Here is a 14,187-nt window from a genome sequence, read left to right on the forward strand (position 1 = left end):
GGATTTTGACCCAGCTGAAGTGACTGGGACCACAGTGGCAGACAGGACTAGATAGTAATCTCTGCTTTCTTTAGAGCTTCAGTTTGTGCTGAGGAGGAAACCCTGTGTCCCTTGGGGCTAGGAGACAGAAGTATTGGACTGAGATGATGACTGAATGTAGACCGCTCCCCCCATGGCTAGGCATGAAGAAGAGCCACGTGGGTAACCTGCACAGATGGAGAGAAAATTTTAAAAGAATCATGAAACTGTCCCCAGTAAGTGGATCCAAGTAGCAGAGTTGATATTCAGTTGATCTGTGACCTAGAGCTCCAAGGTGTCTTGTAAAGTACATTATATTTATTTGTTTTCATTTTTACCTGCTGGATAGACTACATATTTGTAAAGCATCATTTTTCTTCAGAAAACAACTTGGATATTAAAAAGAGGTTTATCTTTATCCTTACAATGACAGTGAATTAAAAAAAGAACTCCTTTATTCACATGTTATAAAATGCTTTGCTGGAGAGGTTTCCTCTGCTGGTTTCTTCACTTTGTCAGTGACTGAATCTTGATTTTCCTGGAATGGGAGCATGTGTGTTTTCTATGAAGATCTCTGTTGATTTCATGTCCTATGATTGAAAATCTTTCTGTCTATTTCCTGTGGATTACTACTGTTTTGTTTTACAGCATGAAATGGCCCTAGGCTTCTGTCACTCTGTTCTGTGAGGTCCATATTCCTGTTACTCTCATGGCTCATCTGCTGCTGATTTGGGAGTCCTTGAAAAGGGCTTCCTGTTCCTTGTTATGAACCCCACAACCTGTGATTCCAAATTAGCTCTGAATCTTCAAGTCCTTTTGATCCTTAAAGAACCATTCCAGGTAATAATTTATTGAAAAAAACCCTGAATGTGCCTACCTTGTCTGAATTCCTACCTTGTCTGGCTCCTTCCTGGCTCTCCAGACCCATGATATACTATGTTCTTTTCCCCTCTCTGGGCTCAGTGATCTTATATTCAGCCATTTATGTGTGCTCTGTTTCCTCCTGACACAGGACCTTGGCACATGCTGTTTCTCCACCTGCAACTTCATGCCCCGGCCCTGTTGCCTTTGCCTACTCAAATACTGGGCGCTTCCTCGGTGTCCCATATGGTATCAGAGTACCATGAGCCTTTCCTTGAAGGCATTTATTATTTTTACCCATATTGGTGTATTTATTGATTTTGGTCTGTCTCCCCTCCACTGTGGGCAGAGACCAGATCTGCTCTTGCTCAATTGATCATGTACAGTATGTGGCATTTGATGGCTTCTTAATCAACATTTGAGGTCTCAGTGAATGAATATGATCCAGCAACAGGCTAAGGGTAATAGGATCAAATGTGTACCATGGGGAAAGGGAAGGAAAGACCATGATAGGGAAGATGTGAGGTGCGTATAGTCAGATTTCACTTCACCCAGTACCAATGGGGATTGTATCAAATGGATGCCACTGGAGGCCTGTTCTAGTCTTAAGGTGATGGAATTTGGTTTCTCATATGGTCCTGCCTTAGTAAAGGTCAAACCTCCTGTCTTTTTCATCAAACTCTTCTTAATCCAGCAGCCTTTTTTCTCCTGTATTTCTGTTCCCAGAGTGAACTCCTGACCTGTATTTAGCAAGCAGTTACTTATTTCCTTATCGCTTTGCCCATCATGTTATTGGAATAAGATTTGTACCACGTTTTATGTTCATCATGAGCTTCTCAAGCTGTTTTCTTCTCTGCTCCTTCATTTGGCCCCTTTCTGTTCTTTCTTCTTTTTCTCCTTCCCTCTCATTTCTGAGAAGCTGTACAGTGTGAATGGTTAAGACTAGGAGTTGTATTGGGCTCCCTGGAGAAATGGCCAATTATAAGTTAGGGGCAGAAAATGAACAAGATGAGCCTGGAACATATTGTCCATTGTGACAGCAGAAGACTACAACTACTGTAAAAATACTTGGGTGCAAACTTGAAGAAAAAAAGTCACCTACTGGCCAAAAATGGGATAAATTGAGTAGTGCCCTCAAAAAAAATTAGCAACAGACTGAAACACATAATATATGCTTCAGTCTATGCTGATACTGGGCAAAGCAGAAAAATGTGAAGCAGAAAAACCCTAAGTTCATAATAGTACTTAAAAAGAGAAGGGAATCGTCATGGTCACCTTTGGACCAATCTTAATTTTGAAATCCAGTGAACAAAGAGCAGCAAGTATTTATCCAGCTTTATTCTACAGGCGGTTCATAGATAACTAAATAGTGTGAGAGGAAAAGTTCCTCTTTTTAGAAATTTCTAGATACTTCGCATCTAATAAATGAAGAAGAACGATAGAATTAAAGTATCATGCCTAATGGATTAGTGAATCTAGGCATTGAGCATCACTGGCTGCCGGCATCACAAAGAGACTACCAGATGGTTGTCTAAGGTAAGTAACAATACCACAAATGATGTACATGCCACGTAAATACACACACACACACACACACACACACACACACACACACGTCAAACCTGAATCTGATCAAGCTTTTAAATCTAACCATAAATTTACTAAAATATAGGAAACAGAGGAACATGTTGAGTGACACCTCAGGAGTGCAATTAGTAAAATTCAGATTCTGGGCACTCTTCATGACAAATAACTTAGTTTCTTCAACAAAAAATTGTAGGAAAAATAGTGAAGTGGGAACTCTAGAATGAGAGACTTAAGAGACCCTCAACCAGTTACCACATGTGGACCTTATTTGGACCTTATTCAAGCTGTGTGACTGTGACTGACACAATGTGCAATGTGTGTTGTGGTTTTGTTTTTTTAAAGTCTTTTTCTTTCAGACACATACTACATTGATATGTTCACATATGAAACAGTATGATGCCTGGGATATGCTCAGTATAATCTGGATGAAGGTACATTAATTATCTATTGTCATGAAACAAATTCTCCCCAAATTTAAGAGCTTAAAACACCAAACATTTATTTCCTCATATAGTTATTGAGGGACAGGAGCCCAGACGTGTGTTAGTTGGGTGGTTCTGTATCAAGGTCTCTCACAAAGTTGCACTCAAGATGTTGGCTGGGCACTGCAGTTATCTGAAGGCTCAACTATGGTAGAAGATCTACTTCTGAGCTCATTCATGTTGCTGTTGGCAGGAGATCTCAGTCCCTTGATATCCATTGGTTGGAAGCTTCAATTTCTCACTTTGTGGGCACCTCCATATTGCTGTTCCCAACAAAGCAACTGGCTTCCCCTAGAATGACTTATTCAGCAGAGATCAGGAGCACAGCCATGGTGGAATGTATAGTGCCATTCATAACCTAATCTTGCAAGTGGCATCTCATCACTTCTGCTGTATTCCCTTGGTCACAGAGCCCCAACCCTGGCCCAGTGCAGGAGAGCCCTATGCAAGTGTATGAATATCAGGAGGTGAGGATCACCAGGGGCCATGTTGGAGGCTAGTTACCACAAGAGATATGGAAGTAGGTGGTGGTAGAGTATTAATAGAATTTGCTGTGAGTTGATAATTGAAATTTTCTGTAATAAAAATGTTTAGGGGGAATTAAATATGTATTTTAGAGTTAGAATGCTTGGATTTAAGTCCCAGTATTGCCGTTGATTAGCTATGAGCTCTTATCAAGTGATGTAAACCCTCTGAATCAGTTTCTTCATTTATAAAATGAGGATAATGAGAGCACTTTGTCACCTGGGATTGTTGTGAGGCTTGAAGGAGACATTACTTCTGAGTGCTCAAGCCAAGAGCAGTATTATCTTCTCTTCTGTCAGGCGTGCTCCTTCTGCTAGGCCTCAAGCCATCCACAGGACCACCTATTTTCTAAAAACCCTTTTCTCTAACTCCTTAGCTGCATATTGTGATGTTCCCTGGGGGAAAGCTACCATTTGTTTCTTATCTCCTCACTACGTGTGTTTCCCCCTTTACAGGCTGCAGGGTAAAGCACTTGCTCAACATGGAAGAAAGAGAGAGAGAGAGAGAGAGAGAGTGTGTGTGTGTGTGTGTGTGTGTACACCTTTGCTGCCTTGGCCATGTTGACCCATTTCTCTGAGAAGGTGGATTAAGCCAGAGAAAAGCTATGCCTCTCCTACTAGCTGCTTATACATTGGCTGTGCAGTGGTTCTTATCTGTCCGGTATTCCCCTCTCATGAAATCCCCTTGTCCTTAGCAAATCCATATATAGAAGGTTAGGTGGGACTTTCCCCAGTTCTTGCTTTTGTAACCACAGATTCAGAAATGGGCACATGATCTGGGCCTGGATGAGTCATGGGCCCCTTTCTCTGGCTGGCTGATTGGCTCAGGCCCAGACGTGCAAATCATGGGTTAATAATAAGCAGGGCTAATTTGAGTGTTTCCGGTAACTTTTCTGATAGAAACATTGCTGAAATTGGTCTTGTGTAGAGTTGCCATATTTCACAAATCAAAGAGGGTACCGAATTCACTTTGAAATTCAGAAAAACAACAAATATGCTAAAAATGTAGTCATTGTTTATCTGAAATTCAAAGTTAATTAGGCATCCTGTTTTTTATCTGGCAACCCTAGCTCTGGCCATTGGGCAGACTAAGCCAGGAGCATGTGGGGCTGGTGATGTAGGCAGCTGTGTGATCAAGAGCCTGCTGGCAGAATGAAACCAAATAGTTCCAGGAGAGAGACACAGAGAGACACATCCCTGAGTGCACTGGTTGAGTCCCTATAGGGGTCAATGACCTTCCTTTTGCTGTGTGTGTTGTGCGATGTATTTGTTTTTGTTTTGCTTTTTAGAATTTCAATTTGGATATTTTAAATAAGCTCAAAATATAACACCATGCATACTCTACTAGTAAGACATAACATTTACTGAGTGCTTACTATATGCTGGATTCTGTATTAAGTACTTTGTCTGAAATTACTTCATTAACTTCTCATAGTAACTGTGCATGGTATAAATGAAGAAAAAAAAGACCCAATAATTTCCCTTCTATGAAGTTATTTTACTGGTGTGACTACAATATACACTATGACTCTACAATGTGCATACATTTACTGTAGTAATGTTCAAAAAAATAAGACACTGAAAACCTAAATTTTCATCAGTAGGGGACTGGCCACATAAATATTGATAAATCTTTAAAAAAATTAGGTTGTCATGTAGGCTATTCACAGACTTGAATGAAAATGGAAGAAATTCAGATAATTAAGTTTGATACTCATATGTAATTAATTTGACAAAATGCAGAGATCAGTGAAACAAAACTTTAATTGAATACAAGTTTCAGAAAACTATACAAATCTTCCAAGTGATCATACAGGAAAAGTTCTAATTTAGTTGTCTTAAGGGGTCACACGTCTTTACCAAGGTGTCCTAGAAATGAATGTTGCTGCCCCTGAATAGGTGAGCATGAGGAAGATCAGGGCACATTCGTCACCACCCCTGGCCCGTGACCCCAAATGTGTGTCCTCAGCACCCACCACCTTCCACATTGGGCTGTAGCTTTGCATTTGGGTGCAAAGGACTTTCAGCCTGACTGTGAGGAGATGGTTTGATGAAGATGAGCCCATGGCATCTGCAGGGCTGCACTGGCATTATGTTGTCCCCGGATGCCGACTATAAATACACATCTCTTTGTAGCTGAAGCTTCACCAAGCTTGGAGCTGTGTTTGGTATGAACTGAAGCTGTGACTTCTGTCTGCTCTCTCATAGTATGGCTGACAAGACTTTTTCCTCCAAGAAGCAAACCTGAATTAAATCAAGGTTTTTATAAAATTTATGAAGGACCTTCAGAAATGTCAGAAAGTCGTGAAGTGTGAGGCCTGCCTGTTTACACACACGCCATCTTACCAGGCAAGACACAAAGCAGGCACTTCTGTTCAAGTAGTGTTTGGGTCATGGCTTTCCTGTCTCTGGAAGGTTCGCAGAGCTGCCGCTCTCTGTGGCCTCACGAGGATGATGAACTGATAAGATATGACAGGGAGTCCTCGGGGACCCCTCCTCGCCCCACTGTGCATGGCTTCATGGAGGCGATAGTTCCACTTTAGATATTTCCTGATCAAAGAGAATTGCCCATTCTGGCCTTGTCATTATCATCTTACAAGGGATAATTAGTGCTTTTGCCAATGAAATGAGGATATACTCAACTGACTACCTGGTATGAATTAATACTCATTTGTTTACATCCAAGAGATCTATCTTGTCTCTAATTTGGCACTAGCATTAAACAGCTGCTACCTTCAGACACTTCAATTTGTAATAGACAACATATAGGAGAAACTGCAACGCAGACACAGTTTTATCAGGTCTGTACTTTCTCCTCCAAATTACAAACATCTGGACTTGCCTCTTTCATACCAGCTTTCTCAGGCCATTGTGTTTTCACATTTGAGAAACACCATGTCACGATGTGCTTTCTCCACTGAAATTGAATGACAGTCTGATTCACTTTGAGGTAGCAGTGTCACAAGATGTGTGCAAGTGCTTTTCTCTGCACCGTGTAGAGAGGGGAGCACATGTAGTGAGGAGATAAGAAACAAATGATAGCTTTTTCGAGGGGAGAATCACAGTAAGCCCCTAAAGAGTTAGAGAAAAGGATTCCTAGAAAATAGGTGGTCCTGGGGATGTTTTGAGGCCCAGCTGAAAGAGAGTGCCCAAGACAAAGATAAGGTAATACTGCTGACAACATTTATTGGGTGCTTTCTATACACCAGCCTCGGCTTGAGCTGAGGACCCTGGCATATGTGCCCAAAAGATGGTGTAAAATTCAGCCAGGGGATTTTTCAGACTCCACAGGAGCCTGGAAGAATCATCCTAGGGTTGGGGGTGAAGGAGGGTGTTCTGTTAGGAGGAATTACATTGTGAAGTGTCCATATTTATATGAAATCATCATGTGGCCCAGTATCAGTCAGGCCAGAAGACAGGTATGGATGCCCTCTTGATCTCTGACAAACGGGCTCCTGTGGCTTGGGTTTGGAGTTCAGTGGTGATGGGACCCTTGAGATTTGTGAAGGTGTATTTGGGAATTTACATGAGGAGTTTGACATCAGAATGAGACAGACATGATCAATGGGACACTGCGTCTCTAATTCAGGCTGATTTTATATTAAGCAGTATCCCTATATTAGGAGAAGGCAAGTGGTACCATGTCTGTTACTCATAGAACTAAAGTTTGGAGAGCCTCTATAGGGTACTCTTACCTTTAGTTTCTTAATTTTAGTTTGTCACCTGGTGGCCACGATACAAAGTAACATAACAAAGCCAAGCACATCTGATGAACACTTGCCCTGTTTCTGCACTCCCTGGGCACTGCCAGATGCTAAGTGTGACCCAGACAGCAAGGGGCAAGGACCTGCACAATTCCCATACTCCTTTTCTCACATGCATGATCTTGTTCCATTGGATATCATCAAAAAAACACAGATTCAACAGTAAAATTACTAAGAATTTCAAGACGGTGACAATGAAGCTTTAAACCAAGCACGGGCCCTTTGAGCATGGGGCTCTGTGTGGCTGCGTACATTATGTGCCCAAGAAACCAGCCCTGAACAAGATCCCTAGGGCTCTTTACCTCCTACATGCTGTACCTTGTCAGGGACATTGAGAGCTGCACCCTGTTTATTGGGAGGGGCTGGGTTGCATATGGGTTTAGAAATGGGGCTCTGCACTTGGAAATCTACCTTCCTCATACTTGCTCTGCCATCCTGGGTAAATATTTTATTGTTCTAAGTCTCCATTTGCCTATATGTAAAATGAGAACCTAATAGTACTTTTTGGGAGTGTTTAGGAAAAACAAGTGAGGTTATAGATGAAAAGTTCCCAGTGCCCAGCATACTGTTGTAATTGAGCAGTGCTGGCTGCCATTAGAGGAACTGGGTGAGGCAATTTCTGAAAACCTTCCCATGGCTGCAGCAACCCTTATCTGCATGTAGTGGGCATAAAAATCAGGTCTGTTGAACTCAAGTGACCTCAATGGGCACCACTGATAGGTGGCTGTTAGCCTTTCCACCAGATAGCCCCAGCCAGGACCACCAGCTCTCAGGGGCTCTGTGGATCGGGGATTGTTTTGTCTCCTGATGTCTACTTTTTATATTAATCCCCTGCTTTTAATTGGGAGGACTCAAACATTCATTATAATTACATAGACAGGAAAAAACATGATTGCTATTATCACAGAGAGAGTTATCAGTATTGATTCAACTAAATCAAATGCTGGTGGAGGAAGAGGTTTGTTTCGCCAGGACTCTCCACTGGCCTGGATGTTGTGAGTGTTTCATGGAGATAAGCGGCCTCACTGTGCCTGCTGGCATCTGGGCACAGGAAGCCATGGTACTTGTGCTGGTTCACCTCCCCAGGCAATAAGCTGTGCTAATTGCTTTGGAAGCGAGGCCTTCTCCCGGACAGCAGCATATGCTGCATGAGTGCCTGAAGCAAAGATAAAAAGCCACCCTCCTCCTCCTTTATTGAAGTTTAGTAATAAAATAGAACTGTCACCATTCCCAATAAATTGTTTATTTTAATTTAGAAAAATAATGGAAACTGGCCACCTTCTGGCACACAGTTGTTGGGGACTGTTTTTCCTGGCTTGGCTAATTTTGAACCTCCTGTGCTTCGGTAGCTTGCTCTGGACGACACTCAGGCCTTGCTGTCAGTAAAATCAACCATGTGTCTCTCTCCATTTAATAAAACCTGACCCTAAATGTGATTGATGTAAGTCATTTTTCAAGGTGAATTAGATTGTAAATTTGCAAACCAGGAAGTTAGCATAGGTGCTTGAGGTATAAAGTTTTGTAGGATGTTTTCAAATATTTCTTTTAGTGAATATGAAATTAAAATAGTCTCACATGTTTCTTTCATCACAGTTCTTTTAGATGACTTCTCTTTTCCTGTAATAACAGTGAGAGGTCACCTCAATACTTCTTGCATTAAGAGGGGAAAGAAGGCATAGCTGAAGGAAGTGTCTTACTGAGGCTTATAGAGAGGGTGAGTGGCAGAGCAGGAACTGGAATTCAGCCACCTGGCTCCTGCCTGCTGCTCTGAAGCACTGATGCTCTCACTTTTCTTTCCACTAGGCAAGAGCTTTCCCATCCCCGTTTCATAGGGAGCAAAATTGAAGCCTGAGAGCCAAAGCCTTGCCTCAGAGTCTCATAGCTGGTAAATTGTCTAACCAGAGCCTGGACTCAGTCTCTTGAGTCCTAGTTCAGTTTTATTTTTGCAGAGTCCACGGGGTCTATATACAAGTTGTTAACATACAAGTATAGTGTGATTGCATTCAGTGTAAACATTTTCGATTCTTACAGTAAGCAGGCACAACTGAGAACAGACAAAAAGGAATCTGTGTTGATGAGGAGGCTGCAGGGCCATCAGCCGTGCCCCTTCATTCTCTTTCAGACACTACCCTTGGAGTGCACATGGTTAGGATTCATCTTCAACAAACTGCTCCAGGCTATGGGAAGTGAAAGCCATGACCGTTACATACACGTGCACCAGGAGTGTGCTGTGTATGAAGTGCCTGACTCTGTCTGGCACGGGCACGGACATGTGTGCCCACCAGGCAATGCAACGACAGTGATTAAGAAGGAAAGGAGTGAGTGTAGAGAAGGATCATTGTAATGCAGGGGGATCTTTGGGAAGGTATTGTATCAGCCAGGGTTATTGTGATGGGTGTGGTCATCAAGGTCCTTTCCTTGAGTGGCCTGAATATAGCTAAATCTGGTCAGGCAGAGTCAGATTTATTGGCACTTACCTGAAAAAACTAAACATGGCTGGATTTAGGGGCTCAAGCCATGCTGTTGTGACTCTGTTTTGGCCCCCCTCCATTCTGGGCTCTGTTCTCTTTCACTGTTAACTTTATTTAGACGAGCTGTTTCTGTGCAGTGGCTACATGGCTGCTGGCAGCACCAGGCTTCCTCCCTGATCTTTCAGTAATCTCAGTGGAGAGAGAGAGTCTCCTTCCCACGTTTTGGTAGAAGCCCAACTGTGGCTGATGGGATTGGAACTCAGAGTGGGCAGAGCTGATCAGTGGGCTCACCCCTTGATCTGAGAAGGAGAGAGAGAGATGTTAGCCTCACCCAATCCATATAAATTATGAGGTGGTGAGAAAGAAGGAAAATCAGAACGGATATAGATGCTGGACAGATAAAATCACACATTCACTGGGTAAAAAGCCTTAGAGTTTCCTCTGATTCACCATCAGTCAATGGCTTAGTGAGGAGGACAGACCAGTCTAGCCCTGTGTCTCCAGTTCAGCAGTGCCCAATAGAACTTTATACAATGATGGAGATACTCTTTGATCTTCACTGTCCATTGCAGTGTCCACCAGCCACAAGGGGCTTTTGAGCACTTGAAATGTGGCTAGTGTGATCAAGGAACTGAGTTAGTAATTTTAATTAAACTTAATATAAATAGCTTCATGTAGCTCATGGCTACCATAATGGACAGAGTAGCTCTTAGTGGAGGCCATATGTGAGAGATGGGTCCCTGGAATTCAGCCCCCCCCCCCCAGTTTGTGTAGGAGGAAAGTTGGGCTGAGGGTTAAATGCAGAGCCTGGAAGACCAAGATGATGAGGTTGAGTTGGTTCACGTTGTGGAGTAGGAGGAAAGGGAGTTATGGGCATGAGGGAGAGGACAGAGAGAAAGAAACAGTATCCTTCATTGTGACATCATTTGGAAACCTTTAACTTGAGGAAATATTTTCTCTATCTTGTATATGGACCCAATTTGTACCAGGAAGAAACAAAATCACAATTGACCTTGTTATAATAGCTAATTGAGGGGAATTCCATGACATGTTATTACATTTTACTCTAAGTGTCCAACAGTAAAGGCAACCATTGCCTGAAGCATCTTTCTGCACATGACATGCAGCGACACAGGAATTAAAAAAAAATTAAAGGAGGTCTCTGTGTTATTTAAAAAATACTGTGTAAACTTGTGTGACTGAGCACAGTTAAATGCAGCTTACAGAAATGACATCAGATGAATAGAACAAACTTGTCAAGGCAGAGTTAGGCCACTGAGATGTGAACCTGGGGCCAGTTAAAGACCAGCCTCTCTGCAGGTTGTGGATGGGCATGTCATCACACTCTGTCCTGTAGGGTATGTGGGGGCCACCATGGGGTGATGCTCACCAAATCTAAGTTCTGTTGGTGGTCACCACTCACCCACGAGGAAGGTTTCCAAGGGTGGAGTTTCTTGAAGAAGACAGACTAATCAGATTCCCTCTTGTCCACCTACTGTGGGACTCCAGATTTGGTCAGTTTCCTAAGTTTGTCCACCGAGTGCTCATGGAGGACATGTCATGCACTTGGCATCCTACTGGGCCTTAGGCATCAGGCAGGAAGAATAGAGAATCATGGAACTTGGTTTCTGATCATATGGTTTGCCTGGTTGCCTGGCCTCAGCATGCCTCTCTTCCATCACTCAGGCCACTTGATAGTCACCTGTAGATTCAGCTGCAGCCCAAGTGCAGAGACTAGGAGTGAGCATTCTGGAGCCAGACTGGCCAGCTCTTTGTCAAGATATAGCCAGGCATGCAGGGTATCCCCCTCCTCCATCCTCAGAAAAGAGTAGCAAGTATATAGCAGAAAGAAGGAGGGCATTAGAGCAGATGAAACTGATCGGGGTAGAACCTGGGCCAGGCAGCTGGGAGGTATGTGAATTTGGGGACAGTGCTGGGCCCCAAATTCTGCAGGGTGGGATGATGGAACCCCACAGGGTTGTTGTGAGGACTCAGTTGCCTGGTATTTATTAAGGACCAGACTAGGCTTCCAGAACTGGGGCTGCTCTGGTAAGTGTGAGGGGACGGTTGCTGTGAGGGAGGGGCAGACCAGGGAAGAGGTCATGTGGGTGGTGTATGAGTATCCCCAGGGTGATCTACCAACCTCAAATCCAACCTTGATTAGTGTTAGACTTGGGTGTCATTAAAGCTGATTACCATGAGTAGCCCAGTCAAGCTTTACAGTCAAGTTTGCCAGCAAACCTGTAGCCCACCCTGATGACAAGAAGCCCCTGTTGCTTCCTGAGCAAGTCCAGGCAGAACAACATCTTAGAACCATCAGCCATGTCCAAGGATCGATTTCTATGATCTGCTCCGATGTTTTGATCAGTTTTGGGGTCCTAAGGCAGAAACATCCTGAGTGGGTGTCACCATGTGAATGCTGATGGCTTTGTTGGGTCCCAGCATGGTAGGAGAAAGGAAGCCATACCTAGGCCAGGAAACCACCGGCAGATCTTTTCCAGGAGCCACCCCTCCTGCCCCTCTCCCTCCTAGTGACTTTTCTAGCCAGTTCCCCAGCAGACAATGATGTGGATGCCTTTGGGGAGAGAATAATTCACTTCAATAGAAAAGAAATTGTTTTGGAATGAGTCAATTGGAAAATTGTGCCAGCTGCTGTGCTGCTGTGGACATGGGCTTTGGGCCAGTGGACATCAGGTACATCCACATGTACCTGGGAAGGCGCCTGGACCTGCTCTTGCCTTTTAGTTGGGAAGCGGGAATGTTGGGAGTTTCACAGTCATTTTGTTTGTCCCTTTTTCAGCTGATGCTGGTTCTGTGGAACTGACAAAGCAGAAGAGTCTGGGACTTGTCTCAAAGAGACTCTTTCCCATTCTACCTGTTCCTTGAAGCCCTCTCTATCTAGCCCGAATCTCCCTTTCATAGTCACAACTGTCATGTTATGATCCAGTGTTTATCCTCGCTCTTTGGCTCTTTGGAGGAGGCTATTGAGCGCCTTCTGTGTATAGATATGTGGTGGATGTGGGGGACAGTAAACAAGCAGACATACCCTGTCTTAGGAACATCACAGTCTTAAGTGGGGACAGAATCTAATCAGATTATACACTTGGAGTGCTCAGTGCAAGGTGGGTCTGAGCCTGGGCTGACAGCCTGGGCTTGCAAGGAAGCATTCGAAGCCAGTCTCAAAGGTGGGTGCTCTGGGAAGGCTTCCTGGGTCAGGAAAGGGTGATGTCAAAACTGAGACCCCAAAAGTAGATAAAAGAGAGCATCATGATGGCGACAGGCACCAGAAAATGGATGGAGAATGGGTTCCCAGTGGAGGAGGAACATGCATGGAGTCCTAAAAATGATCAGGAGTGGGAAATAGAAGGTGAAAGAGGGGAGAGTCACAGGAGATAAAACTGGAGAGGAAAGCAGGAATTTTCAACAAATTACATAGTTTTCACCAAAATCTGAACTTTCCCCCCTAATGTGTAATCCAAGCTAAAAAATACACATGGAAGGTAAGTTTTATATTGAGTAAGTTCTTATGTTTTGAGTTTAAAAGACAAAAACCAAATTATGACCATTTGGGTCTGAAAATTATTGGTTTTGCCTTGGCATGTGTTTGCTCATTCGAGGTTGGTGTTTCATATAACAGGACAGATGCTAATGGGGTTTTTTGCTTTGTTGTTTCAGCACTTCAGGGAGCATCTGGACAAACTTTTTGCCAAAGGAATCGGAATGCTAGATATAGCTCTGAACGAGGCCTTCAACATTCTCAGCGATGTAAGATCCTCTTTGATTTGCCTTTTTTTTTTTTTTTTAAGTTATGGACCAGCATTACTGTTAGGCCTGGCTGTCATTGAGCAGTATCCACAGCATAAGATGGGAGGGTAAGGCTGGCCATTTTCATGGTCTGGGAAACCAGGTTCAGCCAGTGAGGTCAAACCAGCCCCCTGCTGGGCAGAATTGATGGTGCAGTCTGGTCAGGGGACTCACCTGCCACACTCATTGACTCTGGGGGCATCAGTGTCTCACTAGTTGAACACCATCTCATGCAGATTTCTCTTCATCTGAGAAACTCTCATTTTGTTAATGGAGTAGACTCATTTCTTGTGTCACACTGAATTCCTGCCTTATTCAGTCACACTGAATCCCTGTCTGTGGCGATGTTCAGAGGGAGAAGGGCTTTCTCTGTGCAGTATGTTTGGAGAGTTCTACAAGCTGTACCTATCCCTCCCTCTCTTCCAGCCCCTTAGAGATTCACAGTATGCAGTAGCATACTCAAGGCTCCCTGCTTTACCTCCTGTTTCTCACACTTCTTTGGACAAAGAATCCTTTTTCAAATAGCACCCATTAACAGTCTGTGAAATATATTGGGGAATCTTGGACTGGTGATTCTACCCCTTGAATGCAATTGTGTTAAGCTAGAGCAACATATAACTTTTGTGTTCTTTTTACTCTGGGAGGGCAATAGGAAAAGTAATGACTGTCTTTATTA

At 43.5% G+C, this 14,187-nt stretch overlaps 1 protein-coding gene across 1 annotated transcript in view; it reads left to right on the forward strand.

Annotated features, from left to right (window-relative positions):
• The window catches only part of CACNA2D3 (calcium voltage-gated channel auxiliary subunit alpha2delta 3), a 778,957-nt gene that overhangs the window by 397,584 nt on the left and 367,186 nt on the right, over positions 1-14,187 (forward strand). The window contains exon 10 of the mRNA XM_072941510.1: positions 13,383-13,472. Coding sequence (XP_072797611.1) covers positions 13,383-13,472 — 90 coding nt within the window. The remainder of the gene's footprint in view (positions 1-13,382; positions 13,473-14,187) is intronic.

The sequence above is a fragment of the Vicugna pacos genome, chromosome 17 (genome assembly GCF_048564905.1).
Source record: "Vicugna pacos chromosome 17, VicPac4, whole genome shotgun sequence".
Taxonomy (NCBI): domain Eukaryota; kingdom Metazoa; phylum Chordata; class Mammalia; order Artiodactyla; family Camelidae; genus Vicugna; species Vicugna pacos.